The following is a 14,713-nucleotide window of genomic DNA, read 5'->3' on the forward strand; positions in this document are numbered from 1 at the left end:
GGCCACAGCGCGGTCACTAATGGCTGCGTACAAAAAAGATCAAGTTAAAATTGGTTCTGCACTTAATGTGGCAACATTTTAGCTCTGGGAATAAACATTTAGGTTCGACTGTTTTTTCAGTGAACATTACTCTCATATGCAGAGCGGGTAGCAAAGCGCAGCCCTCTACCGTGTGGACCCCAGGGGTCATTCGAAGTAATTTCAGAAGTAGCTCTGTGATATCCGTTTCTTCGGGCCGTTTCCTTAACACAAAAGGGTTGCGCTGCTCTGCGAACCATGAACTTCACCCAGAGACTGGGTCGACGCACCATCGCGCCGGTACCAGGAGAGCGTTGCCTGGGCATGAGGGTTCACCCTCCTCCTCCATCTCTTCTCTGATTGCTGAACGCTCCCTTCGCACCCACCGCCAGGCTGCCACCACCGCCGCATCATCGTCAGCCGCTGCCTCCGCGAAGAAGGCGGAGGGTGGAGCCGGATGGGAAGTGGCCACCGATAAGAGCTCCCTCAGCATTCAGCTGCAGAAGAGTCAGCCCGATGTCGTCCTGTCGGTGAGGCCCATCTATCCCCCTCCCCCCCCACCACCTCTCACATCCCCCGTGTGGCCGTGATTATGACGTTTACAATGCCGCCGACATCGCAGCTTTCGGCGGGAAGCTGGTCGCTGTACCCAGGCATCGCGCGACTTAACCCCCCCGCCCTACTCCGAGGTGTAAATTGTTAGAATGACGACGACGACGATGGCATTAATCACTCTACACGACACCGGGGGTGGATTTCTTTGTATTAAGGAACAATTCTGGTACGTTTACTCGACGTACACGGATAATTGTGTTTGAATAATCGGAGTTATTGATCACCCTTGTGAGTTGAGACGCAGCGTCGGTGACAAATTAGCATTTCCATTGTGAATGCGTTGCTTTCAGTAGCTCTTACGCAACCAATGATCAAGGTTGTCATGGTTAATACATGGGCACAGGATGTTCTACCTGAGTGTAGTGACTGGTTCCTGTGATCTTTTCTCTGCTTGCATCTGGCAATAGGTTCTGCGGCTTAATGCCAATGTCGAGGTATGTCAGCCATGACGATAGGGCTTCAGGAGAGAGTTTGTGTAGGTTTGGGTTGCATGCCCACAATTGCACTGCTCTGGCTTGCGTCTTTAATTTTCCATTCATGAAGGAGGTGTGCGAATCGGCCTGTCCACGATGTTCCGATGCCGCTGATGGTTGTGTGACATCGCATGCGCACTGTGGCGCAGTTGCGGAGCAAGGAAAGTGCAAGATTGTTGAAACATTAAGAATAGGGTTTACTCTTTCTCGCAATAAAGCCTATTCATATGTTTTCATACTTTAAATAGGCTTGAGACTGGTGTAATGATCTAAATTATGAGGCACTCACCCCAAGCCAATATGCAGCCAAACCGTAATTTTAAAAAGTAGACCAAGGCCTCCTATTGGCGGAGAGAGGCCTCCACGATGATTGGTCGGGAGGGAGGGCTTTGAAGAGGTTGGAGGGGAAAGGTTTAAACGGCGAAAAGGGCGAGAGAACAGAGCGGAGGCCGCAGGCGACGGTTGGGAAACCGTTGGAGGAGAAGGACGCGGATTGGCTGCGGTTACAAAAAGAGTGGGGAAAAATCTAGATTTGAAGTTTTCGTGATTGCAGGGATCCATACTCTTTGGTTTTTTCGGTAAAGTCACGTAGGTATAGAATCAAATAAATTCAATCACGACGTTTCGATCACAACACAAGCAATCATCATCAGGTGGGAAAACCACAGCAAAACAATGTTCTTGCTGTGGGTTTCCTACCTGATGATGATTGCTTGTGTTGCGATCGAAACGTCGTGATTGAATTTATTTGATACCTACGTGACTTTACCGAAAGGATCAAAGAGTAGTGAGGGAAAAGTTCGAGAGAGCGGGGCCCGACAAGGATCAAAGGGGACGAGTTTCAAGAAGAAGAAGAAGACAAACGAAGCTCGGGCCCAGTGTTGTGGTTGTGTCAAAAATAAAGAGGCTCCTGGTACGCAGCCGCCGGTGTCATTTCGCTGGCAATAAAAGGTTCCATTTTTAAAGATTGCTGTTCGTTTTGATGAATCAAGAATCGGACTCGCGAGACAGCCCATGACTGCTGCCTCTTTCGGCCTCCTAGTGATATCAAGGTTGGGCAGCGTAGGCCTGTTTGACAAAAACATAGATCCACCGTCTAGTCTTGACAGATTGTTGGGGCAAGTGCTGTAAGCGAGCACGTATGAAGACCGGAATGGCACACGACGGGGTGGGTGGCCAGTATCCCGAGTAGCGATGTTGATACAATGCACCACCAGGGACTCATTTGAGGCTGAGTCGACCTAGGGGAGGCCCAGTACCGCTGCACCACCACTCCCTGTCGGCCTGTTTTACCAGGCCTCGAGCCCACTCAGGCACAAATCTCCCTTTTTTAAGGATACCCTGAGGGAATATAAGAAAATGCAAGCAGAAGGGCGAATGAAATGAAATGCACGAACAAATAAACCTGTTAGTGTAAAAGCGTTAAGTAAACCTAAATAAAGGGTTAAGGAATAGTCCTTCGCATTGATTTCCGTTGCGTATTTATCTCACATAAAAATCAAAGTATTCCGTCGCGATATAAGATGAGATTTAAAATGTTTCCTCCCTGCTAAATTATTGTGGAACGCTTGCTCCACGAACTGTGGGGATGCTGATGCCTGGTCACCTCCTCACCCACCCCCCTGCTCACCCACCCCCTCCTCCCACTCCGCCCCCTCCTCCTCCCCCTGCTCACCCACCCCCTCCTCCCCCTGCTCACCCACCCTCCCCCTCCTCCTCACCCACCCCCCTCCTCCACCTCCTCCCCCTCCTCCTCACCCACCCCCCTCCTCCCCCTCCGCCCCCTCCTCATCCACCCCCTCCTCCCACTCCGCCCCCTCCTCCTCCCCCTGCTCACCCACCCCCTCCTCCCCCTCCTCACCCACCCTCCCCCTCCTCCTCACCCACCCCCCTCCTCCACCTCCTCCCCCTCCTCCTCACCCACCCCCCTCCTCCCCCTCCGCCCCCTCCTCACCCACCCCCTCCTCCCACTCCGCCCCCTCCTCCTCCCCCTGCTCACCCACCCCCTCCTCCCCCTGCTCACCCACCCCCTCCTCCCCCTCCTCACCCACCCTCCCCCTCCTCCTCACCCACCCCCCTCCTCCACCTCCTCCCCCTCCTCCTCACCCACCCCCCTCCTCCCCCTCCGCCCCCTCCTCACCCACCCCCCTCCTCCCTCTCCTCACCCACCCCCCTCCTCCTCCTCCTCCTCCCCCTCCCCCCCTCCTCACCCACCCCCCTCCTCCCCCTCTTCACCCACCCCCCCTCCCCTCCTCCCCCTCCTCACCCACCCCCCCCTCCCCCCCGCTACTCCTCCTCCCCTCCTCGCAAGCAGCTGCAGTCACGCTGCGTTGGGCCGGGCAGAGTGGAGGGCTTCGCCGCGGGCTGCTCCCATCATTCCTGCTGCCCGCTGGAGCTACGGGACTGCTCCGGCCTGGCCTCGCACGTCGGCCCGCGGCCCTGGGACACGCCGCTCATCGGTGCGTCTCCAGCGCGGGCGCGGCGCGGAACGTCGTGGGCACGTCGCGGACACGTCTCCCGCTGTGTGGTGGAGTCACCGACACGCCGATCAAACCCGCTGCCTCCTCTTCTCCGGGGCCCTGCGCCCACCATCACTCTCCCCGCGCAGCACTTCAAGATGCTGTCGCGTGACGCCGCTCATGCCTTCACCCCCATGCCGATTGTGAATCCAAAGGAGGATGGGTGGAGTAGGGGGCATGTGGTCTGAGTTCGATACCCGGCCACAGCTCACGTCGGTGACAAGTGGTATCTGAACCAATCCTCGACCACCCCCCACCCCCCGCTTTCACTAACCTCAGCGTGGTGAAGTATGGTCAAACAGCTGGCACGACTAACATTGCATGGAGAGGCCTTCATCCAACAGTGGAGTGACAAAGGGGCCGCAAATTGACGTGGCAACTGAATTGGCCGCAAGAGCACGGTGCCCCCTGCTGCCCCACACGCAGCGTGGCTCCGGTAAAGAGCCGAACGCTCGTGCCGGACAGCCCCCCCGGCACTCCAGGGCCTCGTTGTGCCTCGACTGAGTGACAGCGGTTGGCCTTCAGGCTGCAGCGTGCCGAAACTAAAGCCGTAGTCTGTGACCAACATCGATTTGCCTGTCGCGGCACTGTCCTGGCCCGGTGCCGCCGTGCATCATCCCAGAGCGTCCTTGGTGCACACGTACCCACGGGGTTTTCTCCGGGTGTCTGCCCACACGTGTCAATGCTCGTTAATTGGGCGATATCACCTTCGTAAGTAGAGGACCGCAGAGCTTGGGGGTGGAATTTGTCGAGGGCCCAATGCGTCGCTACTGCCTCCTTCCCCGCTCGTCCGTGGTTCCTCCTCGCGCCTCCGAATACTTCTCTCTCCCTTCGCGAGCGAGCAGAGAAGAAGACTGTGCAGCGGAGATCAATTATTATTCCCTCACCCTATGTGTTGAGAACTTGACATTTATGAGCCTCTTATCGCCACCATCCTTTAGTTGGCATCAAGACCGATCAATTGGTGAGGCCACAATCATCGCCTGCAGTTGGGGTTAGCGATAGCTGCTTGTCTTGGTCATTCTCCTGGCACTGCTTAGAGATGTAAAATATACTGGGAATGCGTGAAATTCATGAATTACCATTCCGAGCAGCGTCTTTCATTCTAGACCGATTCGCGACGCCACTTACGCACACAGCAGGTGTAGCAATTTGATCAGGTTTTAACATTTCATATCCATCACGGAATTAATCTTCGGTCTGAAAGGCCGTTTTTGTTGTTGTCAAATTCTCGTGAGCGCGGCGTGGCTTGCGTGGCGCACCCCAGGACGGTGCGAGTTCAACCCCTGCTCGGGGTCGACTCAGCCCACCACCCAGGTTGCAAGCAATGAAGAGATTGATCAAAGGAACGTGGGGTTAACCCCCACTGGCTCGGCTCAGTGGTGCTATGAGCATCGCACCTAACACTCATTCTAGCGGGGAGAATGTTTTTTTTTCAAGAAATAAACCAACGCTAACCTCGTCTATATAAACTATTTTTATTTTACCAGCTGAGGCCCACTGAGCTACGTAGCTCTTTTTAAGAAGCAACCTCGCCGCAAATGATAGCTCAACTAAGTGGCTTATTCACGTGGAAATTTATCGCAGCCAAAAATCCACGTGACCACCCATAGTCATTGTATACAAATGGAGCCTTCCCTTCTGTGTATGTCTGTATGTCTCTATGTGTGTGTGTGTGTGTATGTCTGTATGTCTCTATGTATGTGTGTGTGTATGTCTGTATGTCTCTATGTGTGTGTGTGTGTATGTCTGTATGTCTCTATGTATGTGTGTGTGTATGTCTGTATGTCTCTATGTATGTGTGTGTGTATGTCTGTATGTCTCTATGTATGTGTGTGTGTATGTCTGTATGTCTTAATGTATGTGTGTGTGTATGTATGTCTCTATGTATGTGTGTGTGTCTGTATGTTTCTATGTATGTGTGTATGTCTGTATGTCTCTATGTATGTGTGTGTGTCTGTATGTCTCTATGTATGTGTGTATGTCTGTATGTCTCTATGTATGTGTGTGTGTCTGTATGTCTCTATGTATGTGTGTATGTATGTATGTCTCTATGTATGTGTGTGTGTATGTATGTCTCTATGTATGTGTGTGTATGTCTGTCTGTATGTCTCTATGTATGTGTGTGTGTCTGTATGTCTCTATGTATGTGTGTATGTATGTCTCTATGTATGTGTGTGTGTATGTATGTCTCTATGTATGTGTGTGTATGTCTGTCTGTATGTCTCTATGTGTGTGTGTGTATGTATGTATGTCTCTATGTATGTGTGTATGTCTGTATGTCTCTATGTGTGTGTGTATGTCTCTATGTGTGTGTGTATGTATGTCTCTATGTGTGTGTGTATGTCTCTATGTGCACGTTGAACTTCTTTCGCACCCACCGTGCTCAGCCAGCCGTGCTAACCGACGGTGTCGCGTTCCCCCCGCCCGCCCCGCCCAGACGCGCTCACCCTGGAGTTGCTGCAGACGCACCCGCAGCTGCGGCCGTCTCACCCCCGCCGCCTGCACCCACGCCGGCCTCCCTCGCCGTGGGGCCGCCACGCGACGTCCCCCTGGCCCTACCAGCAGTAAGCAAGCCCCCTCCACCCCCACTCCCCAACCCCCCGCCCCGTCACCTCGTGCACCCCCCCCACCCCTCCAACCGCCCTACCCCCCCACTCCCCCCGCCCCCCACCCACCCCCCAACCCCCCACTCCCTCTGCCCCGTCACCTCCTGCACCCCCCGCAACCCCCCACCCCCCCGCCCTACCGCCCCCCGCCACTCCCCCCACCCCGTCACCTCCTGCACCCCCCCGCCCCTCCAACCACCCTAACCGCCCCCCCCACTCCCCCCCGCCTCCCCCACTCCCCCCGCCCCGTCACCTCCTGCACCCCCTGCCCCCCACCCCCCCACTCCCCCCGCCCCCCAACCCCCCACCCCGTCAACTCCTGCACCCCCTGCCCCCCCCACCCCCCCACTGCCCCCGTCCCCCAACCCCCCACCCCGTCACCTCCACCCCCCCGCCCCCCCGCCCCTCCAACCACCCTACCGCCCCCCCCACTCCCCCCACCCCGTCACCTCCTGCACCCCCTGCCCCCTCCACCCCCCCGCCCCCCCCGCCCCTCCAACCATCCTACCGCCCCCCCCACTCCTCGTGTCTTCTGACCCCGCGGTCTCCGCGTCACCGTGACGCCCCTCAGTGTGGCTCCTCTCGACAGACCCCTTCCCGTTACAGCGGCGGAGGAAAATAATTTTACCGCAAGAAAACAAAAAGCAGCCAAAGTATCCATGTTTAGTGTAAATTCCGTGCGGTGCCTGCCAAAGGTGTTTTGCATCTTGAAGAAAATAATGACAGTTCTATTTTTAAAGTGCTTATTCTACAATAAATATCCGCAGCACGCCAAGGAACACGAAACCCACTAACGAGCATGCGAAATGCGTCATTGGAAAATGATCGTAAAATCACACGGCAGCCGACAACCCAATGAAAGAAGGTCGTTGCCAGCCTCACTGAATCATGGATGTCCAGTGCGTACTGCAGGAGAAATACTCCAAATGTGTTGATCCAGTAGTGCGTAGAGACTGGTTAATAGGGATGGAGATGGTTGTTTTTTGTTGTTGCTGCAGCTCAGGTTTGCTGCTTGAGTCGCGTAATGTGTGTATGTTGAACGTCTTTCGCACTGTACGTAGCCAACCGTGCTAATCGGAGGTGCGGGGGAAGGACAACAAGCCGAAAACAAAAAGCAGTTCGAAAGAAATGAGTTTTCAATCTGGAATTAAAAGTTGCACACCTCCAGTAGCTTCCTAATGTTGGGAGGAAGAGCATTCCAGACGGCCGCAAGAGCGCATCTGAAAACGCGCGATGCGGTGGCCGTCTTTGTTCGACGGGCAGCCAAAAGCCGCCGCTGCTGCGAGGATGACCGAAGTCCACGTGATGGTTCATGCTGCTTGACGAGTCTTGCGGTCCACTTGTGGCCAATGAGTTTGTGTGTAACGAGTGTGACCTGGTAACGAATTCGTTCGGCAACTGGAAGCCAGTGCAGCTCGGTGAGCACCCGACGGGCACGGCCAATGAGGCAGAGGAACAGCATTCTGGGCGTTCCGTCGGTCCACAGAGGAACGCGTCGCATCACGGAGTTGCCGCCAAACTAAAGCGAACACTAGGGCTGGAACGACGGATGAATCGATTCGTTGATTAACGAGGCAGGTGCGGGGTTCGCGTGCGTGAGAATCAACGTTTTTTTATTTTGTGTTAACGGGTTTGCCTAGCCCCGTGCAGCTGATTCGATTCACCGCAGTGTAAACACAAACATTTTAAAGCCTAAATGTGCCGATCCATTTCATTGGATCACCAGGGGGAGTTGAATGCTCGAATCATGCCTGGGCCCTGTCAACCACGACCCCTTGCCTGTTTTGTAACACGTTTTCTTAATTGGCTTCTGCTTCAAAGTTTAGTGCGTGTTGTTTTTGGGTGCCACGGTGGCCAGATGTTAACTACCTCGCCTGGTATGCAGGAGGTCGTGGGTTCGATCCCGACCCTGATGCCTGCTGTATATTTGGAGTTTGCGTGTCTCTCTCTCCATGGCCGCCTGGATTGTTCTCTGGGTCCTCCGGTTTTTCCCTCCACATTTAGAATCAACAACGTGCGATTTTGGCTGCTATAAATTTCCACGTGATCAGCCACTTCGTTGAGCTGTCATTTGTGATGACCAGATCACTTCTGAAAAAGAGCGACATAGCTCAGTAGGCCTTACCTGCTAAAATAAAAATGTGTTATTTGTAGTCCTTGCCAGAACGATAGAAACATTGGGTCATTGCCTTCAGATTGCACCACTGAGGGTGGTCACGTTTTGGCCTCGGACACCCAGTGATGCTCAGGCAAGTGGCACACCGAGCGGCAGGATTTCTCCGCGCTAAGTAATCAACGATGTTATCTTTAAAAGTTGTCTCACGCGAGGCGACTAATACGGTTCTCACCTTAGTTCCGGGTTTTCATTTGCGGATTGTTAAGGCAGGTGTTCGTCCGTGCAATGCAATCGTTGACATAGTGACTCCAATGCACGCTGAGGCAGTCCAGCACAATCCGTGTGTGGCTGCGTACATGTGCGCGTCCTCGTCCATGCTACCCCCCTCCATCAACCGGCACTGACCACTGTGGTCAAATAACCCTCGTGACCTGAAGGCTTGGGGAGGCCATCGGCCACTGAAGAGCTGTTGACCCGCTGCCCTCACGATGTGGAGTCGAAACGACTCCACAGTGAATGGAGCAACACACCATCTCATCATCATCATCATCCCCCCGATTCCGGAAGTTTACGTCACAGAGCGACTTCAACATAGCGCACAATAATAGCCACTCGCTCACTTGATCCTCGTCACCAGCGCTATCACAGCCAATGAAACAACGAGGCCCTGTCTGCGTAAGGGAAGGTCCCACGAGGAATCCGAGTGTCCTTGTCCAGGGCCTCTGTCCAGCGCTCGCAATAAGTTGCGTACTGGACCTGTTCATCCGTTCATTTGGTGTCCATCGGCGTATTTGCACCGGTTTTAAAATCTCTCCATTGTCTGGCCCCAACGTATCATCTTCGCTTCCCTCATCTCGTCCTTGCGCTCCTTCTCGCCCTCTGTGTTCACAATCCCAGCTGTCTCTCCGTCTCTGTCCCCCCTCCTCCTCGTGCCCAATCACCATTCCGTTCTTTCTCGCTTCTGGCCACCTTACACTGGAACAAGCTGCCCCTTAACCTCAAACAATCAGCCTCACTCTTCATATTTTGTTCTTCCCTTAAAACTCTCTTACTTTCCCTCGCTTACCCCAACTCTCCTCCCCCCTCCCTTCTCCATCGTTAACACCGTCACCCCTCTTCCCAACTTCTCTACCCATTCATCGCACTCGCTCATCATCATGAACCACTCATTGTCACTTTCGTCATCGTCTATTTAATTTAGCATCATCATGTACTAGCATCCATCTCACCTCATCAGACACTATTCTGCTGTACAAAGAGCTAATGCTTTGTTCAGCGCATTGGTCGAGGTGCTATATAAATAAATAATAAGTTGAGATCAGTGACGACCGCCTGTGTGGGGCGCAGACCCGATGCACGGCACTGGTCGATTTACGCATTTAAAACATTCGGGTTTGGCAGAGTTTCTCTTGTGCAGTCGTTCAGCAGTTACAATGCAAGGCTCGAGTTGGCGCACCCCCCGTTACTTGTTGTGAAGGATTATGATAATAATTACAGCTTTTTATAATCTGAAGGTACTTGACATCATTGAAAATGGGGCGGTGAGGTTGCGAGAGAAGTTGCGAAGTTTAAATGGAAAATGCCTCCTGAAAGAGAAATGTCCGTTAGGCCGGGACTTCAAGATCGCCACCGAACGGGACTTCATGACACAGCCGTGGGCAGTCACGGAAGGAAGGCCCAGAGATCGCTGCCCATGGACTTCACCTTCAGCCCTTTACCAGCCCCCCCACCCCCCCTCCTGCCCGGGCGAACCGCGCCGCGACCGCGGCCGCGTTCGCAACGCGTCGCCCTTCTGCTTCCGTCGTGCCTAACGATGGACCGCTCTCGCCCAGTGTCGGCACGCAGACGGAGCACAGGGAGGGCCACCAGGCGCCCAAGACCCGGCGCGTCTCCGCGGCGACACAGACCAGCGAGGTGAGCGTGCTTCCCTTGTCGTCGTCGTTGGTAGTTGTCGGTGGGTCGCTCGCTCGCTCGTACCCGAGGCGTGGGAATTGTTTGCGAAGTCGCCACGGATCACGCTCCGCTGGCACGTGGCCCCGCCGCTAGCGAGCAAGCGCTGGGTAGACTATGAGACCGCAATGTCCACCACGTTGCCTCTTGGTGTGAAGGTAATGTAACTTTGTTCGTAATAAAGATTTGTTCGGTTAGGGGCCGTCCATAAATGACGTCACGCACCTGGGGTGGGGGGAGGGGGTCAGACATTTGTGACGATGTGTGACGAGGGGAGGGCGGTTGAGAAATGTGACGTCACATCAAAATGTGCAACTTTAAATAAATATAGACAACACGTTCTACTTAATTAAATAGACTTTTTAATAAATGTGTTCACATCAGAGTGCAGCGCCACATTAAATACGCACTACAATGATAATAGTTTAAAGCGAATTGAAGCATGTTTTTTTTTGGGGGGGGGGGGGTAGAGCTTTGTGACGTCATATTTGAGGGGGGTCTGACTTTTTGTGACGCCGTGTGACTAGGGGGGGGGGGGGGGTCAAAAATCGTCCAAAATCGCGTGACGTCATTCATGGACGGCCCCTTATAAATATAAATGTGTCGTTAACCCACCACCACCTGACACTGCCAATCAGTAAGGTTTGTCACGTAAACAAAATGTGCCAATTAGTTACTAATACAGCACACCGGTTCTGTGTTGGAGAGTAAACCCACAACGTTTACAATTGTTACCCAAAAACCCATTATTATGAATAATATTGGTGTCAAAAGGCAATGTGCTAAACCAAAATAACTTTGATAATTGGTTCTTTACCCTTCTATCTGGCAACAAAACTGACACCTTTTTGCAAGGAGTCATGTTTGCATAGACCGCAATACCTGCAGTCATAATGCAAACAAAAGAACATAACTCTGATAATGTGCACTGTCCTTGAAGTTGATTGGTCCACACCCGAGACAGCTTTCCTTAGAGCCTAGTCTCATATGGGTTGGACCAGATGACGCCAAAAGGCGCACAACTCAAGGACAATGCACCATCAGAGTATGAGAGCTCGGGGCAAGCATCTACACTATGGGAACCTCATTTGCCAGTAAAAATATGATAATTGGTTATTTACCCTTCTATCTGGCAACAAAAATAACTTTGTTTGTGGGAAGTATTTACATCAACAGACAATGCACATTGTTATTGAGGCCTTTTTTAACTGAGTAAGTGTTGTGGCCCCATAAAAAAACGACTCCACACATGTACACGACATAAGCATACAAATGCGCTGCAAATACTCGCTCATGTGCACGCACATAGGTACACAAGTCCACATGATAAGCCACTTCGTGGAGCTATCGCTTGTGGGCAGGTCGCTTATTAAAAAGAGCTACGTAGCTCAGTGGGCCTTACCTTGTACAATAAAAAATAAGTTAATATTTGTTGTTTAGTATTTTTTCCAGAAAGGGTAAAGCCTATTCTGCTCCCGTCATCTGATTGGTCGTCTCTGCACGGTTCTTTTTGCGGGGTTTGCGTATGGCATTGGAAGCGGGTCGCCGCGAGCGGAGCGAACGGTTTTGTTGCCAACTCCGGCAGGTGATGGACAAGCCCTGCTGTTGCCTCCACCCCGGCATGTGGCTGCCTCCGTTCCCGTCGTCCGGCGCCACCAGTGTGTCCCACAGCTCCGGCCTCGACAGGATCGACGGCGCAGAAGGCGCGGCGGTGAGTTTTCAATCCAGGCAGGGTGTGGGCCCTGCAATGATGCAGGCCGGTCCATCGTTGGTAAAGCGCAGGGCGTAGGGCGTTGCGTTGTCAGCGGCGCGCTGCCGGTTGGTAACGTTTGGGAGAGCCTCACCGAGTCTCGGGACTTTTTTGGGAGGATCGCTCGGGGTTTGTTTGAGCAGTCGTGCTCCATTTTTAAGGAGTGGGGTAGACAAGACAATGATTGAATTAACTTCATATGTATGGCGATGTTCCGTGAGTGGTCGTCAGCCCGCGTAGCCACACAGAGTCATGTGACAGCCTCCTCCTGCAGCACGTGCAGGGCAACAGCAACCAGTCCGCCCAGCACGCCCTGGCGCACTTCACAACCGGAGACGATTTGCTCCATGGTCTCCTGCTCCCCGCACTCACACAGCGCGGCTGTCACGTAGTACGCCCCATCGATGTTCGGAAGCGGCACACTACACCCTGCCCAGGTCACGCCAGGGTCACGTGATAACACCCACCAATACAAGCGGATAACAACTCAAAGATGCACACAGATGGGTTCACGAACCCACCGGCGGTAATCCCATCTCCTGTCCACGCCGCAGTCTCTGTGCGTTTGAGAGTTTCGCAAATGTGTGCCCAACTTTGAACGTACGTACAAGTGGTCACCACGACTTGGCTACACGTGGGGTTCCTCCCCACCACCCAAACTAGGAGGCTGTGAAATGGAAGTGTACGATAAAGAGTTGAGGCACACGCTCAGGACGAGGCGGTGATGTGAGAGGGCCGTGGGAGGCCGGGACGGTGGCCTCTCACTGCAGACCGCACCATCCCGCAGGTCTCACCGGCTGGAACATTTTTTCCGCAGAGTCCAGAATTCACGCTGCACATTCCATGATGCCGTCGTCCAGACACTCGCTGGTGTGTGTCATCTCAGGCTGGAAGTTAAAAGTGATTGTTGGCTCTGAATTCAGGAGGGGCAGTGCCTGGAATCAACACATTTAAGGAGGATGAGGATTTGCACGTGTTTGGTGCCAAAATGCCGAAGCTTCTCGGAGCGCTTTAGAGTGCACGCCATAAAACACGGAGCGCCGAGGGCAGGAAGGGAGAGGATGGTGGGAGAAGACGGAAAAAAGGGGCAACAAACGTGGGACATCACCAGGAAAGGAAATGATGACAAGCCTGGACACGCACACATGCGCACATGCACAGCTCCCACGTGCGTGCCTGCGCGCATGTGCGAGTCCGCACGCATGTGCGAGTCCTACGTAGCTCAGCGAACGGCCCCCCCCCCCCCTAATTTTAATCGTCGCTCTCCACGTCGCGTGAGACACGCCCATCAAGTAGCTGGGGCGTGCGGTGCGCGCAAAACTCGCAGAGACGCACGGCGGCTGCCGCGACGACGGCGATGGGGCCGCAAGCAGCGATCGGGGGCGGGGGGTGGCCCTGGGGACCGCCGAGGCAATGCTCGTGACCGCGCGTCATTTGCCAGGACCGCAGCCTGCGCGGCGAAAAATAGCACGGGGTTAATTGCCTGGTAAATGCACGTGCATCTCTAGATGGCGGCCACGGAGGGTACAATGTTTGTTTGTTTTCGATGTCAACGATGGTTCGAGCACAGGCAACGCGCGACAAAGGCCACAAAAGATTCGGAGGGGTAGAAATAATGAAGGCATTTTAGGTCGCCTCCTATGTTTTTATTTTTTTTATGTCAGTCGTGTTTCAGTTATCTCCCTCTCTCTCCCCTTGTCATCCCTTCCTCCTTACTTTAGACATTTTTTTTACCCTTTTCCGTGGGACCCCCCCCCCGTATTGTTTGTTGCAGCGAGTCCATTCCCCATCTTTCTATCTCTTGCTTTTCATAACCGGTTTAGCTTAAGTTGACGGTGTTGTCACGTGCGTCACAACGTGATGTAACAGGCTCGCACATTGCCTCAATAAATGTTTAAAAAGGCCACAAAACACGCCAAAACGGCACAATGCCGTCGAAGGTGTAGTAGAAAAGATTTGAAGGCGTTTCTTGAATTGAGCAAGGTCGTGAGAAACTCGGGTCAATGAAGAGACGACGGGAGGGAATTCAGAGTCGGGGCATTGGGAGGAGAGCAGCAAACAGAGCTGCAGTGTTGGTGGTTGGACGCAGGATTTGAAGTCGGGGGCGACATGAGCTGAGGTCACGCTGCCCGTCACAGCTGGCATCTTAAACTGCTCCACGCTGCTGCTCGGATTTTGATGTTGACATAATTTTCACAATTACAAACGCAATTGCGAGCCGGCCTTCGCCAGCACCTGTCCATTCTCCGTTGTCACAACAACAGCAACAACAAATTCCGCAGTATAAATGTTTTTGGGCTTTTATTTCTAGAACCCTCCGTTGGCACCACATTTGCGGTTATTAATGCTTTTCCAAAAGTCACTCCAATTAAACACACGTCCGAGCCAAGCCAAACCCCTGGCTAAATCAAACAAATTTCATGAGAAATGTTTATATCTAAATGTTTGGTGTTGCTTGTGTATCTGCCACAGCTAAATATGTAAACAGAGCCCATTTAAATGTTTCATGCGACTTCCCATGCTCTTCCTTGCCCCCCAGGGTAGACTTTCGCTCGCCTCCTCTGGCGGTCACCTCCACGGTTTCCTCCTCACGTCTCCACGCCCAGCTCCTGCGCTTATTATTATTATTATCCTTTCCCACCCTCCCATCATCCCCGACGCCC

General features: G+C 53.4%; 1 protein-coding gene across 5 annotated transcripts in view; it reads left to right on the forward strand.

Annotated features, from left to right (window-relative positions):
• LOC133351464 (inositol 1,4,5-triphosphate receptor associated 1-like) overlaps nt 1-14,713 on the forward strand; it is a 120,191-nt gene that overhangs the window by 48,780 nt on the left and 56,698 nt on the right. For 3 of the 5 annotated variants that reach the window (XR_009756180.1, XM_061566693.1, XM_061566695.1), the window contains exons 3-7: nt 411-548; nt 3,418-3,565; nt 6,066-6,192; nt 10,183-10,264; nt 11,886-12,011. Coding sequence is in view for 4 of the 5 variants with exons in the window: in XM_061566693.1 (XP_061422677.1) it covers nt 411-548; nt 3,418-3,565; nt 6,066-6,192; nt 10,183-10,264; nt 11,886-12,011 (621 nt within the window). In the remaining variant the exon portion in view is untranslated. The remainder of the gene's footprint in view (nt 1-410; nt 549-3,417; nt 3,566-6,065; nt 6,193-10,182; nt 10,265-11,885; nt 12,012-14,713) is intronic. The other 2 variants (XM_061566694.1, XM_061566696.1) reach the window with 1 other exon arrangement.

This window comes from Lethenteron reissneri, chromosome 37, assembly GCF_015708825.2.
Source record: "Lethenteron reissneri isolate LAM-NWPU_2019-01 chromosome 37, ASM1570882v1, whole genome shotgun sequence".
In the NCBI taxonomy this organism is placed as follows: Eukaryota; Metazoa; Chordata; class Hyperoartia; order Petromyzontiformes; family Petromyzontidae; genus Lethenteron; species Lethenteron reissneri.